Source organism: Pyxicephalus adspersus, chromosome 4 (genome assembly GCF_032062135.1).
Source record: "Pyxicephalus adspersus chromosome 4, UCB_Pads_2.0, whole genome shotgun sequence".
Taxonomy (NCBI): Eukaryota; Metazoa; Chordata; class Amphibia; order Anura; family Pyxicephalidae; genus Pyxicephalus; species Pyxicephalus adspersus.
In genome coordinates, this window is record NC_092861.1 from 40,001,857 (window position 1) to 40,019,760 (window position 17,904).

At 35.9% G+C, this 17,904-nt stretch overlaps 1 protein-coding gene across 2 annotated transcripts; it reads right to left on the reverse strand.

The window, feature by feature from the left end:
- Positions 1–1,395: 1,395 nt before the first annotated feature.
- On the reverse strand, positions 1,396–17,586 carry U2SURP (U2 snRNP associated SURP domain containing). Of its 2 annotated transcripts, XM_072407911.1 has the most exons (18): positions 17,405–17,586; positions 16,059–16,270; positions 13,833–13,876; positions 11,589–11,693; positions 11,119–11,185; positions 10,860–11,023; positions 10,011–10,173; positions 9,788–9,867; positions 9,112–9,199; positions 7,834–7,953; positions 7,418–7,574; positions 7,235–7,330; positions 6,995–7,061; positions 6,217–6,376; positions 5,499–5,609; positions 4,233–4,351; positions 3,853–4,020; positions 1,396–2,009 (listed from the first exon to the last, which is right to left on the reverse strand). In XM_072407911.1, exons 1-18 carry the CDS (start codon positions 17,568–17,570, stop codon positions 1,871–1,873), a joined length of 2,226 nt encoding a protein of 741 aa, XP_072264012.1. In that variant the 5' UTR covers positions 17,571–17,586; the 3' UTR covers positions 1,396–1,870. The 2 variants fall into 2 exon arrangements, with proteins under 2 accessions (XP_072264012.1, XP_072264013.1); XM_072407912.1 differs by lacking the exons at positions 13,833–13,876; positions 17,405–17,586 and having other exon boundaries at positions 16,059–16,265.
- Between the last annotated feature and the right edge of the window lie 318 nt (positions 17,587–17,904).

Consider the following 17,904-nt stretch of genomic DNA (forward strand, 5'->3'; position numbering starts at 1 on the left):
AGAATGAAAACAAAAGTAAAAAAAGGAATGGAGGAGCTCAGCTATGAAGAGAGTTTAGCTGATTTAAATTTATTCTTCTTTGAGGTGTTCAAGTTATTCACTTTAAGGACGAGGGGGTTTGCATCTAGAGGATACCAAGTTTTATCCGCTTAAGGATGGGATTTTACTAAATGTAAAAATGTGGAACAGGGTCCCTCAAGAAGTAGGTTTAGCATGTTCTATACATTGCTTTAAGAAAAAGGATGCTTTTCTAGAAGCACAGACTGTGTATTAAATAGCTAGGTATTAATGTTTAAAAGCACAGACTAACTGTGTACTTATAACTGGGTATTAAAAAGTTTAAAAGCAATGACACCAGATAATGTTGATCCAGGAAACATTTGATTGCCTGAATTTTTTCCTGTTGGAGTAAATGAAACCATATTTTATAGGAAGATTTCTGTCTTCTTCTGGATCAACTACACATATATGATTCTATCTGGAATATGCAGACAGACGTGTGTAATTTTTTACCTTACCTATGCAAGTCGAAGTCCTCTATATAGCTTGTGTACAGGGTTCATTGAAACAGACATCAATTAGGATTAATAGAATTATATGCAGGAACCAAAAAGATACCTCCCCTTGGATATTGTCCAGAAACATTGATGTACCTGACAGGTTCACGCTTGTAGGTAGATATTCAATTTGAAAATGTCATCCATTTCCTGGACAGTGAAAATTTTGAGAAACGAGATTGTACACAACAATAACCCCTCTACTGGTCTAATTCTGTCCGTATTTTCCATGCAAAAAGCAGTACAGTTTTTTTGCATGGAAATTTACTTTCCATTGTAGGCCTATATTTCTTCGGCATAACACACCAAAAAATGTACAATAGTTAATGCATTTATTATTAAACTTTAAACCCCCCCCCCCCAAAAAAATCTGTTTAAAAAATAGTTTAAACATGTACAACAGCATATAAATTATATGCGTATATATATATATATATATTTATTAGATGAAGATTTCTTTGTATTGGACTCAATACAAGCCATGTTGCATTGAAACCAGTACAAAATTTGAATTTCCTGCTGACCCTCCCGCCCGCCCGCACCAACGAAACACTGGAGATCATCTCTGCACTTCGCAGCTGGAGATCAGAGGGGGAGGGGACATGTCCCCAGGACCTGCAGGATGCCAACGGAGCAAGGTAAGTGGGGTTTTATTATGTTTTTAGGTACCCCCAGGACTTTTTAGGTGAGTCGGGAATACCGATTTTTGCATTGAAAATCCACCCCGAGTAACACTTGGGAATACCGCTAGGGGGGGTTAAATTCCAACTTCTACACTTAGAAGCTTGTGCTAATGCGCCTCATAAACATCTGTTCTCTGAGCAAAGCCCAAAAACAATTTTTTAATAACCATTTTAGATTTTATTTGAAACCTAACGCAAGTTTTTTAAAGCTACAAAAATGAGGGCATGGAAACAAGTTCACATCCTAAAACAAATAAGGGTAGGGGAGGCAGAGAAAAAAAAAAAAAAGAAGTTTACTACCGTCAGCAGATCATATACAGACAGTGTTGGAGGAATTCCTAGCACAAACAGTTCATTTGGTGAAAATACATAATCACGGTAGACAGGGCTTTCTTTATACAATATAAAACAGTGACAAGTTCTACAGATGCAGTTACTTACATGCATTCACATAAAATGTAGGAATGCTGCCTTATTGAATTTTATATTTTTTACTGTTTTTTTCAGTTATTTTTTTCTTGAACTTCTCAGGCACAAAGAAAAAAAAAAGCAATTCAATTAAATGACATCTTCATTAAAAAAAACAAAACAAAAAAAAAAACAAAAAAAAAAAGGCGGTTGAAAGTCCTGTCAGTGTTTGCTTTTCTTTGATTTTTTGTGAGATCTGTGTGGGGATCGGGACTGGGATCTGGACTTTTTCACTGATTTTTTAGGTGACCTTGATCGCGACCGCCGAGATGTTTTTGGTGTTCGAGATGCTGATGGCGACCTGAGAGACAATGTTTGCAAGATGAGATATTTTTATACATAAACTGTAGATATGGATAAATACAAGATCAATTCACACAACTAAAATGTCAGAACAATAACAAATTAGCCTAATCTATTGCCCTAAACAGTCCTAGTCACAAACAGGGTTACAAAATCGAATTGGAGATCAACTAAAAGCTGACAAACTGGCAACTGACAATCAGCAAGAAGGATGGGATGCATTGAATGTAGCACATTCACTAGTAGGTAGTATGAAATTGAAAACACTACAAAAAAACTATTGCTATGTTTAGGGTTTTTTGACCTTTACTAAAGGTTTTAAGCTAAATCTTTTATAACCCATCAGTTTAATGGTTTCATAAATTGTTTATACTGAAAGGAGGTCATTGGCGATAACTGTCCCAAATGATCTGTAGAATTATCTCTGCTCTCAACAAAAGCCTTTTGAGGCTAATGACCATTGTCATAGCCGATCACATGTACAATCATCGAGAAGAAAATCAGAATGTGAGAGTCTAGCAGGTGACAAAGAAGCAACAGTCAAACTTTAGGTGGCTTCTGTGCTATGACATATAAAGCTGAATAACAACTCTTAATGTAAAAGTAAATTAATTGGTAATTATAAGTCCAAAACAACCTGCACAGTATTAAAAAGCATAGCTGTTACAGACCTAATTCAAGAAATGATTTATTCCTGGGTACACAGTAGTGAGTGCACTGAGAATCAGCGGTCACCAACCTTTTCAGTTCCGCAGACCACCATAATTACTGGCTCCTGATCTGTGCCGGGTGTCACATCAAAGGAGAGAAACCTCCCCCGTAGTGATGTAAAACCCATCGCAGATCCGAGCCTGCAATGGAACAGTGGGCAGGTTTTGTCCAGGGAAATAGCCCAACCATTTCCCTGAGAACTGGATTTGTACGGGGGACGTGGTCCTCAGCTCTGGCCGATGCGTCCCCTATCGGAGCGGCGGACTACCAACATTTTCTAGTGGACTACCAGTGGTCCGCAGACCACGGGTTGGCAACCGCTGCTGTACATTCCACTACATTCCTATATTGTTGGAAGTGGTAAAAAAAGTACATACTGTTTGTGCTAGCCAACTTTTTACCAACAACGGATAATAAAACAGGATCTTAACCTCCTTGTCAGTCAAACATTAGAAGCCATTATCAGAAAAGTACTTCATAGGATTAATAACAGAATGCCTTTGAAATTGTATCAGGATTGACAGGTGTCATGACTCCTTACATAAATACATGTTTACATATTATATTGAAACGGTTACTTTTGGTTGCTGACAGAAAATCAATGTTCCAGTACAGGGTCACACAGCCTTCATGAAAGGATAAGGACAATTCTTGTCAAATAATGGCAAGTCCGCCAAGCAATATGTTCATCTTATAGTTTAATGTTCCAGTGAAAGGTAGTAATCACCTTACAGGGTAAATGTAAGTCCTGGGTTGCTCTGTAATGCCATCAGCAACCAACTTTGAATGCTCTTTCTCTAATACTACTACTTTATCCTTTAATAAGTTTAATAAGTACCATTGAAGGTTAGCAAGGCTACTCATCACACTGATAGGATACCAGTATCATACGTGAAGCAGGGATACATCAGAAACCATGATACAGCCTGCGATTTAGATGTAAAAACAGGCACCTGGATGTGTCTATGATTGTCTAAATATTGCTTGAATTTTTTTTCTAGCAGATTTGATTTTAAATTCATCTTTACTAACGTTCGAATCTACACATTTTTTTTACAAAGGTGTTCTGTGAAAACTAAATGCATATTTATAATAAATAATTTAATGGCATGAAAGAATTAACAGCACACCTTTTGGCCTTTTTACTGGCATCTCTGGGAGAGTCTTTATGAGATGACCTTGATCGTGACCCATCCTTGTGGGACCTCTCAGAACGTTCTGATTTTGGTGAAGGAGATTTGCCTCGCTTACTGCTGCTACTGCGTGATGGACTGGGGGAACCACTGTGACGCCTTTTCCTGGAGAATAAACAAATAAATTCGATATAAATTTAGTAAAAGGGACAGCATTTAAAGACATACTCAAGAAACTGGAAATTACTCCCATAAGAAAAATAAAATAAAAATTTATTAAAGTAAATAAACTCCGAATTAAAAAAAATAAAGTCTAAAAAATCTTTTATCCTCAAAAATTATGCAGTTTGAAAGAAAAAAAAAAGTTTTAAACGGACCTCTCTTTTCTTGTTGGTGTGGACTCGTCTTTGTCCTTCTTGTCTTTTGCTCGGTATTCAAACTTTTCTTTATCTTTCTTATCTCGGTCCCTTTCTCTCTCCAGTTCCTTTTCTCTTTCCTGCAAACAAGAATCAATAACCATCATTGAGAACATACTGCCACCTAGTGGTTACAAAGATATCATCTTTATCATTGAAAGTCTAGATTTAGAAATCTAATTATAGTATTTTTTTAGTCAAGCTGATACTTTATTTACAAGTAGAATCTGATGGGCCAGGCTATTCATTGCTTCCATATCTTCCAACAGGATCTGTGACCTGGGTCTTTTAATAGTTTCAGTTCTACTGTTACAACATGGGGGACTTTCACCCTTCCTGCTGCTTTCTTATTTTAAATTAGGGAAAAAAATATTGGAGAATGCTGACAAAGCTGCAGGAAATAAAACATACAAAACTGACTGGAAATCAGCAGGCATGCTGAGCTGGAAGGCAGTTAAAACAAATCATAATAAATATACAAGACCAGTGCAGGCTAAGCCTCTCCAGTTAAACTGACATTATTAAGGTTGTTTTTCAACGCAAGGTCATTCATTCTAGTGAGGAATGTCCTAAGAAACTGATGACCTGACAGACATTTGCATAACAGAAGGCCTCTATCTAGATGAATCAATTGGCCACTGTGGTATGGGACTTCAGTTTCACACAGGTGATCAGAAAACATGACCCTTTGTATGCTGAAGAGACCCTAAAGCCAGGTGGTTATCAGATAAGGAAGAGACTACAGGCTAGCTTTTGTTACAGATACACTACACCTTAGCGCTATCCCTTGAACATTTCATTTAACTACTAATCTGATGCACTTATCAATCTGAGGGCTACAGATCTGACTCAAGTTCACTTGAGCATTCTCCATGGGTAAAGTAATATGTAAGAAGGGGATAGAGGCTAAAGATCCCTAAGGTATTCCTAGTAATCATGAACATCTGTAGAATGAGTCTTGAATAATACAATGTAATTAGGAATTAATATCCATGTACATATTAGTGTGAACCAAAATGACCTTTACACCATCTTTACAGCTAATACGAGTATTTACCAGTCGAACCAAAACAAAATCGTCATTTCTGAAACACTAAACTGCTTTCTAAATACTAGTTATCTTTAGTAAACCAAAAAGAAAAATGTTTGGCGACTTTCAAATGTAGCTGGTAAGCTGAAATGTATCCTCATAAAAATATGCAAGAATATATATATGCAGTAAAATACCCTTTGTAGTAGCTTGTCCCGATAGTGTTCAACTTGTTCCTGAAGACTCTGCCCTGACTTCTTAGGCCTTTTTCCAGATTCAATTTCATCCTGGAATTTCATTACTTTCAACTAAAAAGAAAATAGGAAATAAATTAACATAGAAAGTAAAATGTTTCTATTCACAATTGTTTTGGGGATTAAAGTGTAGTTGAAATTGGAAACTTTTAAGCACCATTGCACTTCCCGCCCGATTATGTAAAAACAGATCAGCCATTTTCAGGTGCCTATACCTGCAAATGGTATTCATATGGCAAATAAAGGCGAATGCTATACAATATGGACTAATCACAGAAAAAGGAAAACATTGTGTAACTTAAGTTTGTTATGCAAAGTTATATTGGAAAACATTGCTAAAGTAAACACATAGGCTGCCACTACTGTTTAGAGATGTTAAAACTTTCAGGCATTTTGGAAGAATATGTAAGCACATTTTCATTATAATGACAATAAAGTCATTGATAAGAGGGTTTTGCACGAAAAAAAGAAGTTACTAAACAATGAGAGGATACATGTAGCCTTTATTACATGATCTGCAAGCCAACATTAACTGACACACAATTTATTCTTAGGAACCCTCTGATATGTAATTTTGTAAAGAAGCAAAGAGCGACAAAGAAGCGTGAATGTAACTAAAAGAGCAAATCTGAAAATGGAGGCCATTCACTGTTTTACTTACCTCAATTTCTCTAAGTTTGGCACGTTTTTCTTCACTCATTTCAGAATATTTAAATGATTTAGAATCAGACATATCATCTCTAATTGGATTGGAGTAGTAATGTTGGTCCTCTGATTTGGAACTCTGTGTATCATCTTCGTCATCACTCTCCTCCTCTTGGCTACAATGACACAAGCACATACACAATCATTAGGAATTACAATAAATTGGTTGTAAATATTGGTGCTGACAGGTTTAGAAGGCAAAAGTGTCGGGCTGTCATACATACTGTTTTAGCCAATTTTAATGTGGAAACCAAACCTAAAAATCAAAAAAGAATTGCAACCAAGTACATTCTGCAAATAGGAAGGTATAGCATGTGCCTTCAGCAATAAACTTTTGTAGAATGTACGATTACATTCTTACGATTACATTCAAAATACCTAAGGTGTCAAGAATATATGATACTACTTGCATGTAAGCGGGAGTTATGTCATTTCATCCTGGCCAATCAAGGTGGCTGAAGATCTTAAACCCAGAAAAGAACTGGGCAAACAAGTTGGCCAACAGCAAAGAAGCATCAGGAGGTAAGATTAACGCCATGAACTGAACAAGCATGTCTATTGGTGAATGGCTGTCAATGCTTAGCAACTCGCCAAATGCAATAGCAGTGATAAAAACAGATTTACAGTGTGCACCTTCAAAACATTAGTCAATATTGGCAGCTCCTATACATTTAAACACATAGGAAACATTGGTTTCACTTAAAATTGCTTAAAGCCCTTTCTAACACCCTTACTTTTGATTTTCTTCCTCATCAGACTCTTCGTGCTGGTCAAACAATTCCCACTTGGATGTGGTGACAGCTAAAATAAAGCAAAAAACAATTTTTTAATTTGGTAACTAAACTTTAACAATTTGCAATACTATGCATTTCCTCATACTGTGAAGAAACAGAGAAGGAATATATGTTTTTTTGTAAAGTGTAGGATACCCCCTCTATAGCAGTGTAAAAGATATTAATAGGAGTGGTAATTACCTTGTGACTCCAGTTCTGATTCATCTACTGCTTCCCATTTAGATGGAGCTACTTTAAAAATTGGCTCATTCTTTTTAGAATCTTCAGAAATGTCCACTTTTAATATATAAAAATTATTATTATTATAGCACTCATATTTTAGATAAACAGATATACAGAAATAGATTAAAAGTTTTCTCTTACATGGAACGCCATCTAGGTCGTCGTCAAGAGATTTTAGAGGAACACCATCCAAGTCGTCAAGTGGAGCTCCATCAAGTGGAATTCCATCCACATCTTCTAGTGGAGCCCCATCCAATTCTTCCTCAATTGGAGCCCCATCCAAATAATCTACTACCTCCTATAAACACAGCAGAAAACAGTCCACTATTCACTTTGTGCCAGTAAAGATTTTCATATACATTTGATATTTGTCTTATATTTTACCACTGTTCTGCTAAGAAAAATGAACAAACACTCTAAAAAGAAGATCATTTTGTTAAAGTTATTAAAAACATGCATTTTCAAATAAAAATGAGGTGTAAACTGAGAAGACCCTAAAATCTCAGTAGATTTTTACACTTTACTCTTTATTGTTGTTATGACTAAAGTGTACTCACCTCTATATCTTTCTCTTCAATATTTACAAGACCAAGGAAAATATTTTGTAACTTGATTAAATAGGGTTCAGGATAAATAGTCCAATCTTCCCATGCCCGGAAGCAGGCCATGACACGTTGCTGTATAGAAAGAAAAGAATATGGTGCATTGGTTAATTCACCTAAATTTACTGTAACTCAATTACAATGAACAAGGAATCAAATACTAATGGTACCAACATTTATATTTTAAAATTATTACTGACACACTAACAAAACTAACAAAAGCATGCCATAGGAAAAAGAACAGCATCGGTATTGCCTGTGGTTTCCCTGCAGCTGATTTCCCAATTACTAACTTACTGTGCCTGATTTTGCACTGTGTTTTATATAAAAGAGGCCGCCCCATCATGCAGAATAGTAAGCAGCACAATAGCAGTGTCGAAATTTCACTCCAGATTTCTGAGACTAGTACCCAAAGACAGCAGTGTGTGTTAGATTTTTACTGTAGATACTCACAGGACTCACCCCACCATGCCAGGAGCTGCTTTCTTAGATAGGTTTTAAAACAAAAAGGTTTATTTTCCAATGCACTGTTTGAACAAACTGTTCTAAATGTTCCCAAAAGCATAGCAAATCTTCATTTTTAGGTTCAGTACCAGATCATAATCATTTGCAAGGGATGCTGGGTTTTTGGAAAAGAACTTGGTAGCTTTGTGGATGTTGTACTCACAGAGCCATCGTTTCGGGTAAGCAGACATGAGCTGTAGTAATACAGCAATGGTTTTCTTTTTCACCCTTTATAGCTACAAATCTCTACTAGTACATTGAGAAACTACAAAATTTTTCTTGGCTGTTTTAAGACTCCCTAGCCAGACAGAACAACAAGGATCTGCTTTCAATGACCTCTCTGCATTGCACATTTTAGTGGGAGTACACTCTGGCCCAAGACCCACCCGAGTTTCCTACTGGACAGTAATGAACAGTGGTATGCCGATTAGATAATCACCAGCACGCAAATATGAAGACAGATTTAAGTGTTTTTTCCAAATCCATATTCTTAAAAACAGCATGATTTATATTGAAACCACAAACAAATATTTGCTTATTCAGTTTTAACATCAGTTTTTACATCTGTTAAAAATTAAATAACCCACATTAAGAACAATTAGAATATGAATCATACCTGTAAACTAACTAAAAAACAAAAAAAAAAAAAAAAAAAAAACAATTTTGCATCTATATCACATTATAAGAAAAAAAGAACAACAGTAGTTACAGATAAAAGTTACAACTGACCTTAAAGTTTTCTGACTGTAAATGTCCTTGTATGGCTCTGTAGGCAGCGTTTAGATCAGCAAAGATTTGGCATAACTTATTTTCAAAGCTAATAAAGTAAACAGACATGTTCATTTTTTCATTTATCCAGGACAGATGAACCACATCAAAAAAAGGTTAAAGACACCAATTACAAATCTATTTTTAAAGTGAAATATTGTTTGAAACCAAATTCCAGCCTTACTACTAAAGAAAGGTGAGTGCCAAGTACCATTCTACAAGTCTGTCTGGGTGAAGTATAAAACAATATACAAAGTGTAAAAATGCAGAGCAGCAAAGTACAGTAGTTCTTTAAGTAAAATCTTGTTTCTTTAATTTTTAAATTGAAAAGGCTGGCATTCTTCCATATTGGCATTGTAAAAAAGCAGTTCACTAAATTAGGTAGCATGCACAAGAGCACTATCTAAAGATTTAATTAGTAGATTGATCAACACATGTACAATGTGGTCCTTTCTACATTTAGCTGCACCTTCAATGGCACAATGAATGCTACTGGCACCATTAGGCACCTGTCACCAATACTTTTAGGGCACGTTAATATTAGTTTAATATTTTGTGTCTAAATCAAAGTAACACTCTTACTAAATAAAAATTAAAATATTAAATATTAAAACAATAGCACGCAACAAGGACTTACAATTTTCTGTAATACGATGCATTGGCAACTTTAGCAGAAGAGTTGTACAAGACATCAGACACCAGGTAGAGTCTGGCAATCTATAAGGAAGAAAAAAAAAAAACAATCCTGGAATTAGAATTTAAGCAAGTTACTCTTACATAACCCCAGTACACCCCAGCACACACAAACAGAATCTCCATAAAATATTAGGCTGGAATAATTAATGTGAACATAGCAATACCTTCTTAGGGAGAGGGGTTTTCAAAATAGACAAAGACTCCGCAATGCAGTCCACAATCTCCTCTGCTGCTTCAGCGTGGTTCAGACAGAACACCATGGCATCACCAATGTCATTTTTCCGTGGTGTTAAGCCTCGCAACACTTCCTCTAATTTGTCCCTTTGTCTAAAATAGAAACAAAAGTCAGAATTCTATAAAAAAAAGTAACAGCACTGGGGGGAGGAAGAATGAAGATAAAAAGGAAACCTGCACCATCCTGTTATAGGTGTTTAGCAGGACTAGTCACTGAGTCCTGGGTACTTTCAAGTGCAGGTACAGTATATGTGAATGCAGTTATGAGGTGTTAGAAACCACCACGAATAACAGATTATTTCTTGTAAAGCACTTAAAAAAGAAATCTAAACATTTATGAATAAGCAGGTAAAGACTGAACGGGCCATTTATTACCCTTTATATGGCATGTGGTTTGAGGCAGCAACAACACCACACTTTGTTTTGGATTCATACAGTGCCAAGGGGCTGTTTGCAACCCCCACTGCTGTGGGACTTGAATTTGTGCTGCATAAAGATGTCAAAATGCTTATTCTTGTATTTTTAGGCATTTATAATTCAACAAAAAAGGAACCATTTACTTTTAGGCTTTTGCAGCTGCTTCTAAACATGTTAGCTAACACCTAAATACGTGTCTAGCAGTGACAACCTGTTAATGTTCCTGGACATCTAGTGTGACAGTAGGCCCCAGGGGTGGTCAACACCATGGTAAAATACCAATTGTTTATCTTTTTAAATACTGTAAACCAAACTTAAAAGATTAAATATGTAGACATCTGAAGCAACACATAAGGACATACTCTTCTTTAAGGGACCCCTTTTTGATGGGTTCCTCAATAAACGGCTCAGGTTCCTGTTCCTCTGTCATTCCATGCAGGTAAGGGTTTAATGGTGGTGGTCTCCAAAAGGAACCATTTTTAAACATTCGGAAATCTTCTGTCCTCCATTTTGTAGGAGAATCTCCCTATGTAAAAAAAAAGGCACAAATGATGTTTATTTTGTATAAAAATACAAAAAACACAGCAAACACAGGAAAATGTACAGTAAAGTGTAATGTACCTGTAGTATAGAGTAAAGCTTCCATCTGTAATACACATGGGCAGGGGTCTGGTTCTCAAACAGGAATCTAGAAAAGTGAAGAAAAAAAGAAAAGGTGTAGATACGCATTGAAATATCAGTTACCAGAGGTACACGGACATCTGCAGCAGAGAATTCCCAGCCCCAAAGCTGAGTGCCTCACAAAAAATACTGTAGTCTAGATCTAGCAGCCAATTGCCAATGCCCTGAGATAAACTGTTTTCACTTGAAAATATTGTGGATGGTATACAATAGGGAGGACACCACAATACTGGCCATTATTTCAATAAACATGAAATAATAGGTATAGCAAATGCTTGAAACCCTAGAATTCTGAAAACAAATTTGTGTGGAAGGTTTGGAAAAGTACATGCTCACATTAGGTGCTTTACAAAGGCATCCAATACAGTAATGCATTTTCCAGGAACCTTTTCATGCACCATAATTTTTACCTGAACATAGGGTTGTTGATTTCTCGGTTCATTATCATAGCTTCAAACATTGGCCCTTCACGCACCACAAATTCGATCATGCGATGGATCAGAGCGAGTAAATTCCTACAACGACAGCAGAGTTAAAGGAAAATGTATTCAGACCCTACATACTAATTGCACTCCATCTACCACCTATAATATATATAATACAGAACTACATGAAGATGAATTATAGCTGCCCAGCTGTTCAGTGTATACATTCTTGACATTCTTTATCCATTATCCAAGGGATTTTAAACCCCATGAGGAACAGAAATAAGGACTATTTGGATCATGTAAGAACAGAAAGCTTAAAAAGCTTAAGAAACATGTAGCTTAAAAATCCAAGTGTCATGTTACATTAAGCTACCAAGCCAGAGGCATGTAATAAATGTTATACTACATTAAAGTAGCATACTGAATGAATCGGACAGCATTTGAAGCTCATTTTCAGGATTACAAGAATGTTGCTATTCCAAACAAGAGATGTTGAAGAAAAGGCACAAGGAAAATCGTTTTGTCAATATTTAAGAAATGGGTAGGCCATATGGGCAATAAAGAACACTGTCCACACAAAGTGACGGATTTATCATAAAAATCATTCTGAAGAAACATACAAGCTGTGGGTACAACATGGGCTGCTTGAGGACGAAAGGACACTGGCTTAAATCACAATAATCGTGCTTTATAATAAAAAGGTCAATTTCAACAAACTTATAAAGATATGGTACATAAAGTAAAAAAAGAAATGATCTATGATCCTACCTAAATGCTACAAAAATAAACACAAAACACTAACCAAAAGCAGGGCAAGTAACACCCATTACATTCCATATAAAATTAAAGAATATAAATAGGAAGAGAACAAAATAAATAAATTAAAAAAAAAATCCAAGCTATGCATACAAAACGCATAAAACTTTTGGTGTGTTGGTGCACAATTAAATCTGGGTAATTTCCAGTGGAGCACCAATGCAATATAAATAACTATGATCGGCTGTATTATCAGCATTTTACATTAAAACTGTAGTTGTATCTGAGAAGAGAAAATTCTAATTTAGATCTATGCCTTTGTAAGGTGAAGAAAAAAAAAATACGCCTATGGCAAAAGATGGATTTTAAGTGTAGTAGTTTTAAATAATATTTGTAAAACTACAGTTTGACCTAGAATAATGTTACGTGCTTTAATTATAACACAACCACATTTATTGGAGTTGATCGTACCAATGTCTGGTCAAAATACTTTCCCAATCCATCCCTTGAAGTTTTCCTGGTCCCCCGCTGCCGCAGACTGTTCAGCTGTGGTGTTGTTCACCAAGGCCAATGTCAAAGGTCAATGGGAATTTAAATTTGAATCCTTCTTGGGTTGTACTTTCTGTCTTGAAAGTAAGACTGTGCTTCCCTGAGCAAGAGTTTATGGGGAACCCTGCCTATCCAGTGGATCTTAAAACATTAAAGGGTCAGTCCAAGCAAAAACAACTTATTTGTTACTTAATTTTGTATTTATGTACAAACCCACCCACCTACCCTTACCTCCAACTGTTATCAGGAGGCATCTGCCTTGGACATAATTGTTTCTTTCAATGTTTAAAAAAAAGTAAGCTAAGACAGAAAGACCCCTGTAGTGTAGTTAGAAAGAGCCAGATCTGGGAACTTCAGTTCTAGTACAACGTGGGACTGTAGGATTTTACCAGTATTGACCTAGAGGTAAAATATATAAATCTAACTTACATTTCTGTCAATTATAGTTGTAAAATCTCAAGTGAAACAAGGGTGAATGCTGTTAGGATTTGGTATAGCTAAACTTTAAAAGATTTTGGTTTATTCAACCCTGATCTGGCCTGATGGGTCAGCAGTCCTTTGTCTGTAAGTCAACATGAAGACACCTAGCCAAGGTCATGGGTACAATAGAGAAGAAGGTGACAAAACCTATTGTGCGCACTATTAATCCCTTAATGGTAGGACGGCAATTTTTTTTCTATCTACAAAAGACACCCAATTTCCTAAATGTATAATCCACCAAGAAATTCGTGACAGGTCAGACCCAAATTAAAATGTGTATTGTGTGATTAAATGAACAAGTAAACAAAAATACATGTCAATAAAACTGTTGCTCAGTGAAGCTCCAATCACCCCCTCAAGACCATCAACCAATAATTTGTAATTCTGAGGGGGATATTTTCTAAAAATCACATGAGTAATAATAAAGAAAAAAAAATGTACCTTTCTGTTGGGATAACCACTTTGACTATGGCTTGCGACAGAGTCTGTATATGAAGTCACATCAGATAATAAACATAGAATATGTGAGTATTGTTAACAAGTAACAAGCAAAAGAAAATATACATATTCATTAAAAAACTAGACATCTAGTACATGTTTCTGCAGGCACTTCTGGAAAAGCATTAACAACTAGCAAATACAATGAATGTGCCCACAGAGTGGGCAATAGCTGAAATGTTCTCATATAAAATACACAATAAAACATCAATTAGGAACTACACTGGAAATTTTTTAAGGGCAAATACAGCTATGGGGTCACTAATTGTATTTCTAACATAGCAAACTCAATCAGCTGAACTATGCTTTCTTTCAATAACATATCAGAGGCAACAGCTATTACAAGCAAATATATACAGGGCTTTGTTAAAAAGAGGAGCGTTGAAAATCTAGCTTTATACAAAACACATGGCGACGCTCTTGTTTAAAAAATAAATGATATATTTGCGGACCTAGATTTCAATGTACACCTAACCTCCCTTAATAAACTTCCCCAACAGCATCTTTTTGCAAGTCAGTTTTTTCAATGCAAAGCCCAATCTGTTCTATTTGGTCATGCTATGGCAGAGGTATTTCAGTACCCTGCAATAAAGAGTTAAGGGTTCCTTGAATAATGGAACAAAAGGCTTACACAAGGCTATATATGTGTGTCAAATGATTCTCTTCAGATTATCGGTTCAGGGCTAGTATCGGACCAGAACCTGATGTGTGTAACGCACTCATTGTCCGTCGTTCATGAATTTGTCCTGACGGATCCATGAACGACGGACAATTGCAATACAAGTGATGAGGGGAGAGCACAGCTCGTTCTACCTTCTCTATAGAGGAGAAGGATGCTGCATTGTACATGCAGTACTTGTTCAGTCTTCTGTCGTTCGAAAGGATTGTTAGAAGAAATCTCTTCCAATGACAATTATTGAGTATGTGTACACAGCCTAACAATGACAATTTGATAATGGATGTTTGCTTTTAGCAGCAGTGCAACTAAAAAACTATGGTATATATAAGAGCTTTGGGAAAAATATGCATTTAGGTTCAATACAAATTTTAATAATTATAGGCATTTGCAACTAGTATGACAAAATAAAAAAAGGCACAAAAAAAAAAAAAAATATAATGAAAACTGGTTGCTGTGGTTTACTATGGCTTTCAATATTTCCAATATGTTAATGGGGATCTATTTAAAATGTCACAAGTAGGTATGATCAGAAAAAAAACCCTTGTTGCCATGATGTAGCATCTTCACGATGCCATACCCAACCTATGCCGTTATGCTGGGTAGACACACAATTGCAGGTTGTCATTCTATTAGGTGTTCTCCTGGTGCAAGAGCAGGAGGCGAAAGCCTTAAGGTAAATTTATTTCTTTTCTCATGCAGTATGTTGTGCTGCATTCATAAAACCATTTTAAAGCCTTGGTAAGTATTTCAAAAACATGTTCAAAATTCTAGCCACTGTTCCCTTAAATGTTTGTAAAGCCAAGGCTTTTTTGGCTCTATCCCCACGAAGACTTCCCTTCAGTCAGCAGTCACTGGAGAAGGTACACAAACTAAAAGATTCTCCTTTAATTCTTTCTATAGGGACAAGTGCCAACATTTTCCCATCACAAATTAAGAACGTAACTTTACCTATCAGGAATATATAATAAATGAATGGTTTCTACTATTCACTACACTATCGTAAACCCTTTCATTGGTTACATAACTTGATATGAATAGCTCCTCAGTATAAAATTAGAAACTTTTTTCTGATTAGAAAGTTGGACTTCCTAATCACAACCAGCGTATCAAAATAGCCAGTGACTTTGCATACAGTACAGTTACAAGTTATAACTCAAGTTTAACCAAGCCCTGTATATACACAAGTTCCATACTAAAACCATAAACTTCCTAGAATTACATACCTGCTGCACGCAGCTGGATAATCAAATAACTACATGACATGACTTGTTCACTGCAATAAATATTACACCTTCATTTTTTTATTACTATCTCAGGAACATCAAACTGACCTGTATGGTGTATGTGCTGCATGAATAAATCTTGTGAAGAGTGTTTATATATTTGGGATACATAATCCTTTATATATGCAGAATGCAGTATGCAGAATATGTGTGTATCCAGCACCACTGGTTACGAGGAGAAAATATTGTTTATGTTTCGTTAATTACCTTCTCAAACTCCTCCTTATTCTTGGGTGGTGGTAACAATGGAGCATTGGGGTTCTTGAGTCGCTCTCTCGGCTGGGCATTAAAAGGCAGACCAGATGGAGGAGGTGGCAGGGTGTGCTCCATCATAGATGGGGGGATATATATTGGGTGTGGAGGGATAGGCACAGCTTTTCCCCACCCTAACTTCATTTCAAAGGACATAACCATTTTTCCTGAAAACAGAAAAGTAAAATTAATAAATTAATATTTAATTTAAATAATAAATTACCCATCATTTCATATTCCCCTTCATTTAACAAAAGTACATTCATAGAACTGTTACAACGGTAAAAAAAAAAAAAAAGAAAAAAGGCCAAGAAGGTCATCCTTGTGATGGTCATCCATTTGTCTGAAGCCTTGTCACAATGCTGTTAGGAGCAAGAGTAGGTGTAACAAATATATGCCACACTTTCATCATTTAATGTAACATCAAATTCTCCCATAAATGTCTTTACAGAAACCAAAAAACAAAGTCTAATAATGATAACAAGGGCTTAGTATGCACAGTAGGATAAAATCTTACCCAAAATTTTTTGAAGACTGTACAGACTCACTTTAAACCTTGTACCTCAAAAAATTCAGATAAGTATCTGCCCATCGATTATTACCCAAAGATAAACAGAGGGGATTTTTACTGAAGGGCTTTCAGCACTTAAATTTGTAAAACTGGCATCTAAAAGTTCAGACGCCCTCCTGAACAATATATACATTTATCTGCATATTTACTCATATACCATTTGAGTGTTTTATTATTATTTTACTGTTTTACTAGGAGCATGAAAACTTGAGGAGTTGAAGAAAAAACAGAATAAAAGGTTGAAATGTGTGCACAATGTTTATGGACATGTTTTAAATGTGAACACAATAACACAATGCTAAATCCACTTACACAAAAAACCCATCCATGTGGCTTGTCAAAAGTTCTTGATAGCAATACAGACCTCAGGAAGACTAAAGGAACTTACAACTACCTAGCCTTCCTAGAAGAGGGCAGGGTTCATATCTCTTAGAGCTCAGATATATTGTTGTACATCAGTTCATGCCATAGAAAACAATGATTGTTTCATTCTCTAACACAGTGCATGCTCCTAGCCAGTCAGCCATTATTCCCTTTGGACTGACCCAAAAGTAAAATATTAAGATATGCAAACTATGCCCAGCATTTCCGGAAAGTTCCATTGGTCTGCATCTAAGGTCTTTTGAAGAAGTTGACAAGCAGGGCAACATTAAAGGCAGATAACAAAAAACAGTCCACATCTCCCTAAACCAAGAAATAGAAAATGCACCTCTGGAGAAAATATTCTTACCATTTAAATTTTTCAATGCTCTTTCTGCATCACGCCTATTCATAAATGCAACAAAGCCACAGTTCCTCTCCCGTGCTCTCTCTTCATCTGTGCGCGGCCACATGATTTTAACACTAGCCAATGGTCCAAACTTTCCAAACTCATGACACAACATCTCCTCGTTCATCTATAAATATAATAAAAATTTTGATCAAAACATTTTTTTTTAAAGAATTATCAAACTAAAGCCTTGAAAAATTTTGCTCCCATCAATATGGTTTATTATGGAAAAAATGGAGTCGACTTGTTTTGTCTTTTGGAAATTAATAACTGAATTTCGGCTTTGACTATGGAAAGTTTTTATCTGTGATTGGATCTCTAATCCAATAAAATAAGAGATATCAGTGGCTTCTGATCAAACGTGGACTGCACATGTTGGTAAATACTGATCAAAGGTACAAAAGTTCTATAGTGTGTACAAACAATCAATTACATGTTTAGATGTTTGGTTTCTTTTTATC

Excerpts from the sequence above, each read along its gene's own strand:
- U2SURP (XM_072407911.1), bottom strand. The coding sequence starts at position 17,570 with ATGAACGAGGAGATGTTGTGTCATGAGTTTGGAAAGTTTGGACCATTG. Across the intron at positions 10,174-10,859 it reads AAGGGGTCCCTTAAAGAAGA|ACAAAGGGACAAATTAGAGG; the intron begins GTATGTCCTTAT and ends TTTCTATTTTAG. Across the intron at positions 9,868-10,010 it reads AAACCCCTCTCCCTAAGAAG|ATTGCCAGACTCTACCTGGT; the intron begins GTATTGCTATGT and ends TCTTCCTTATAG.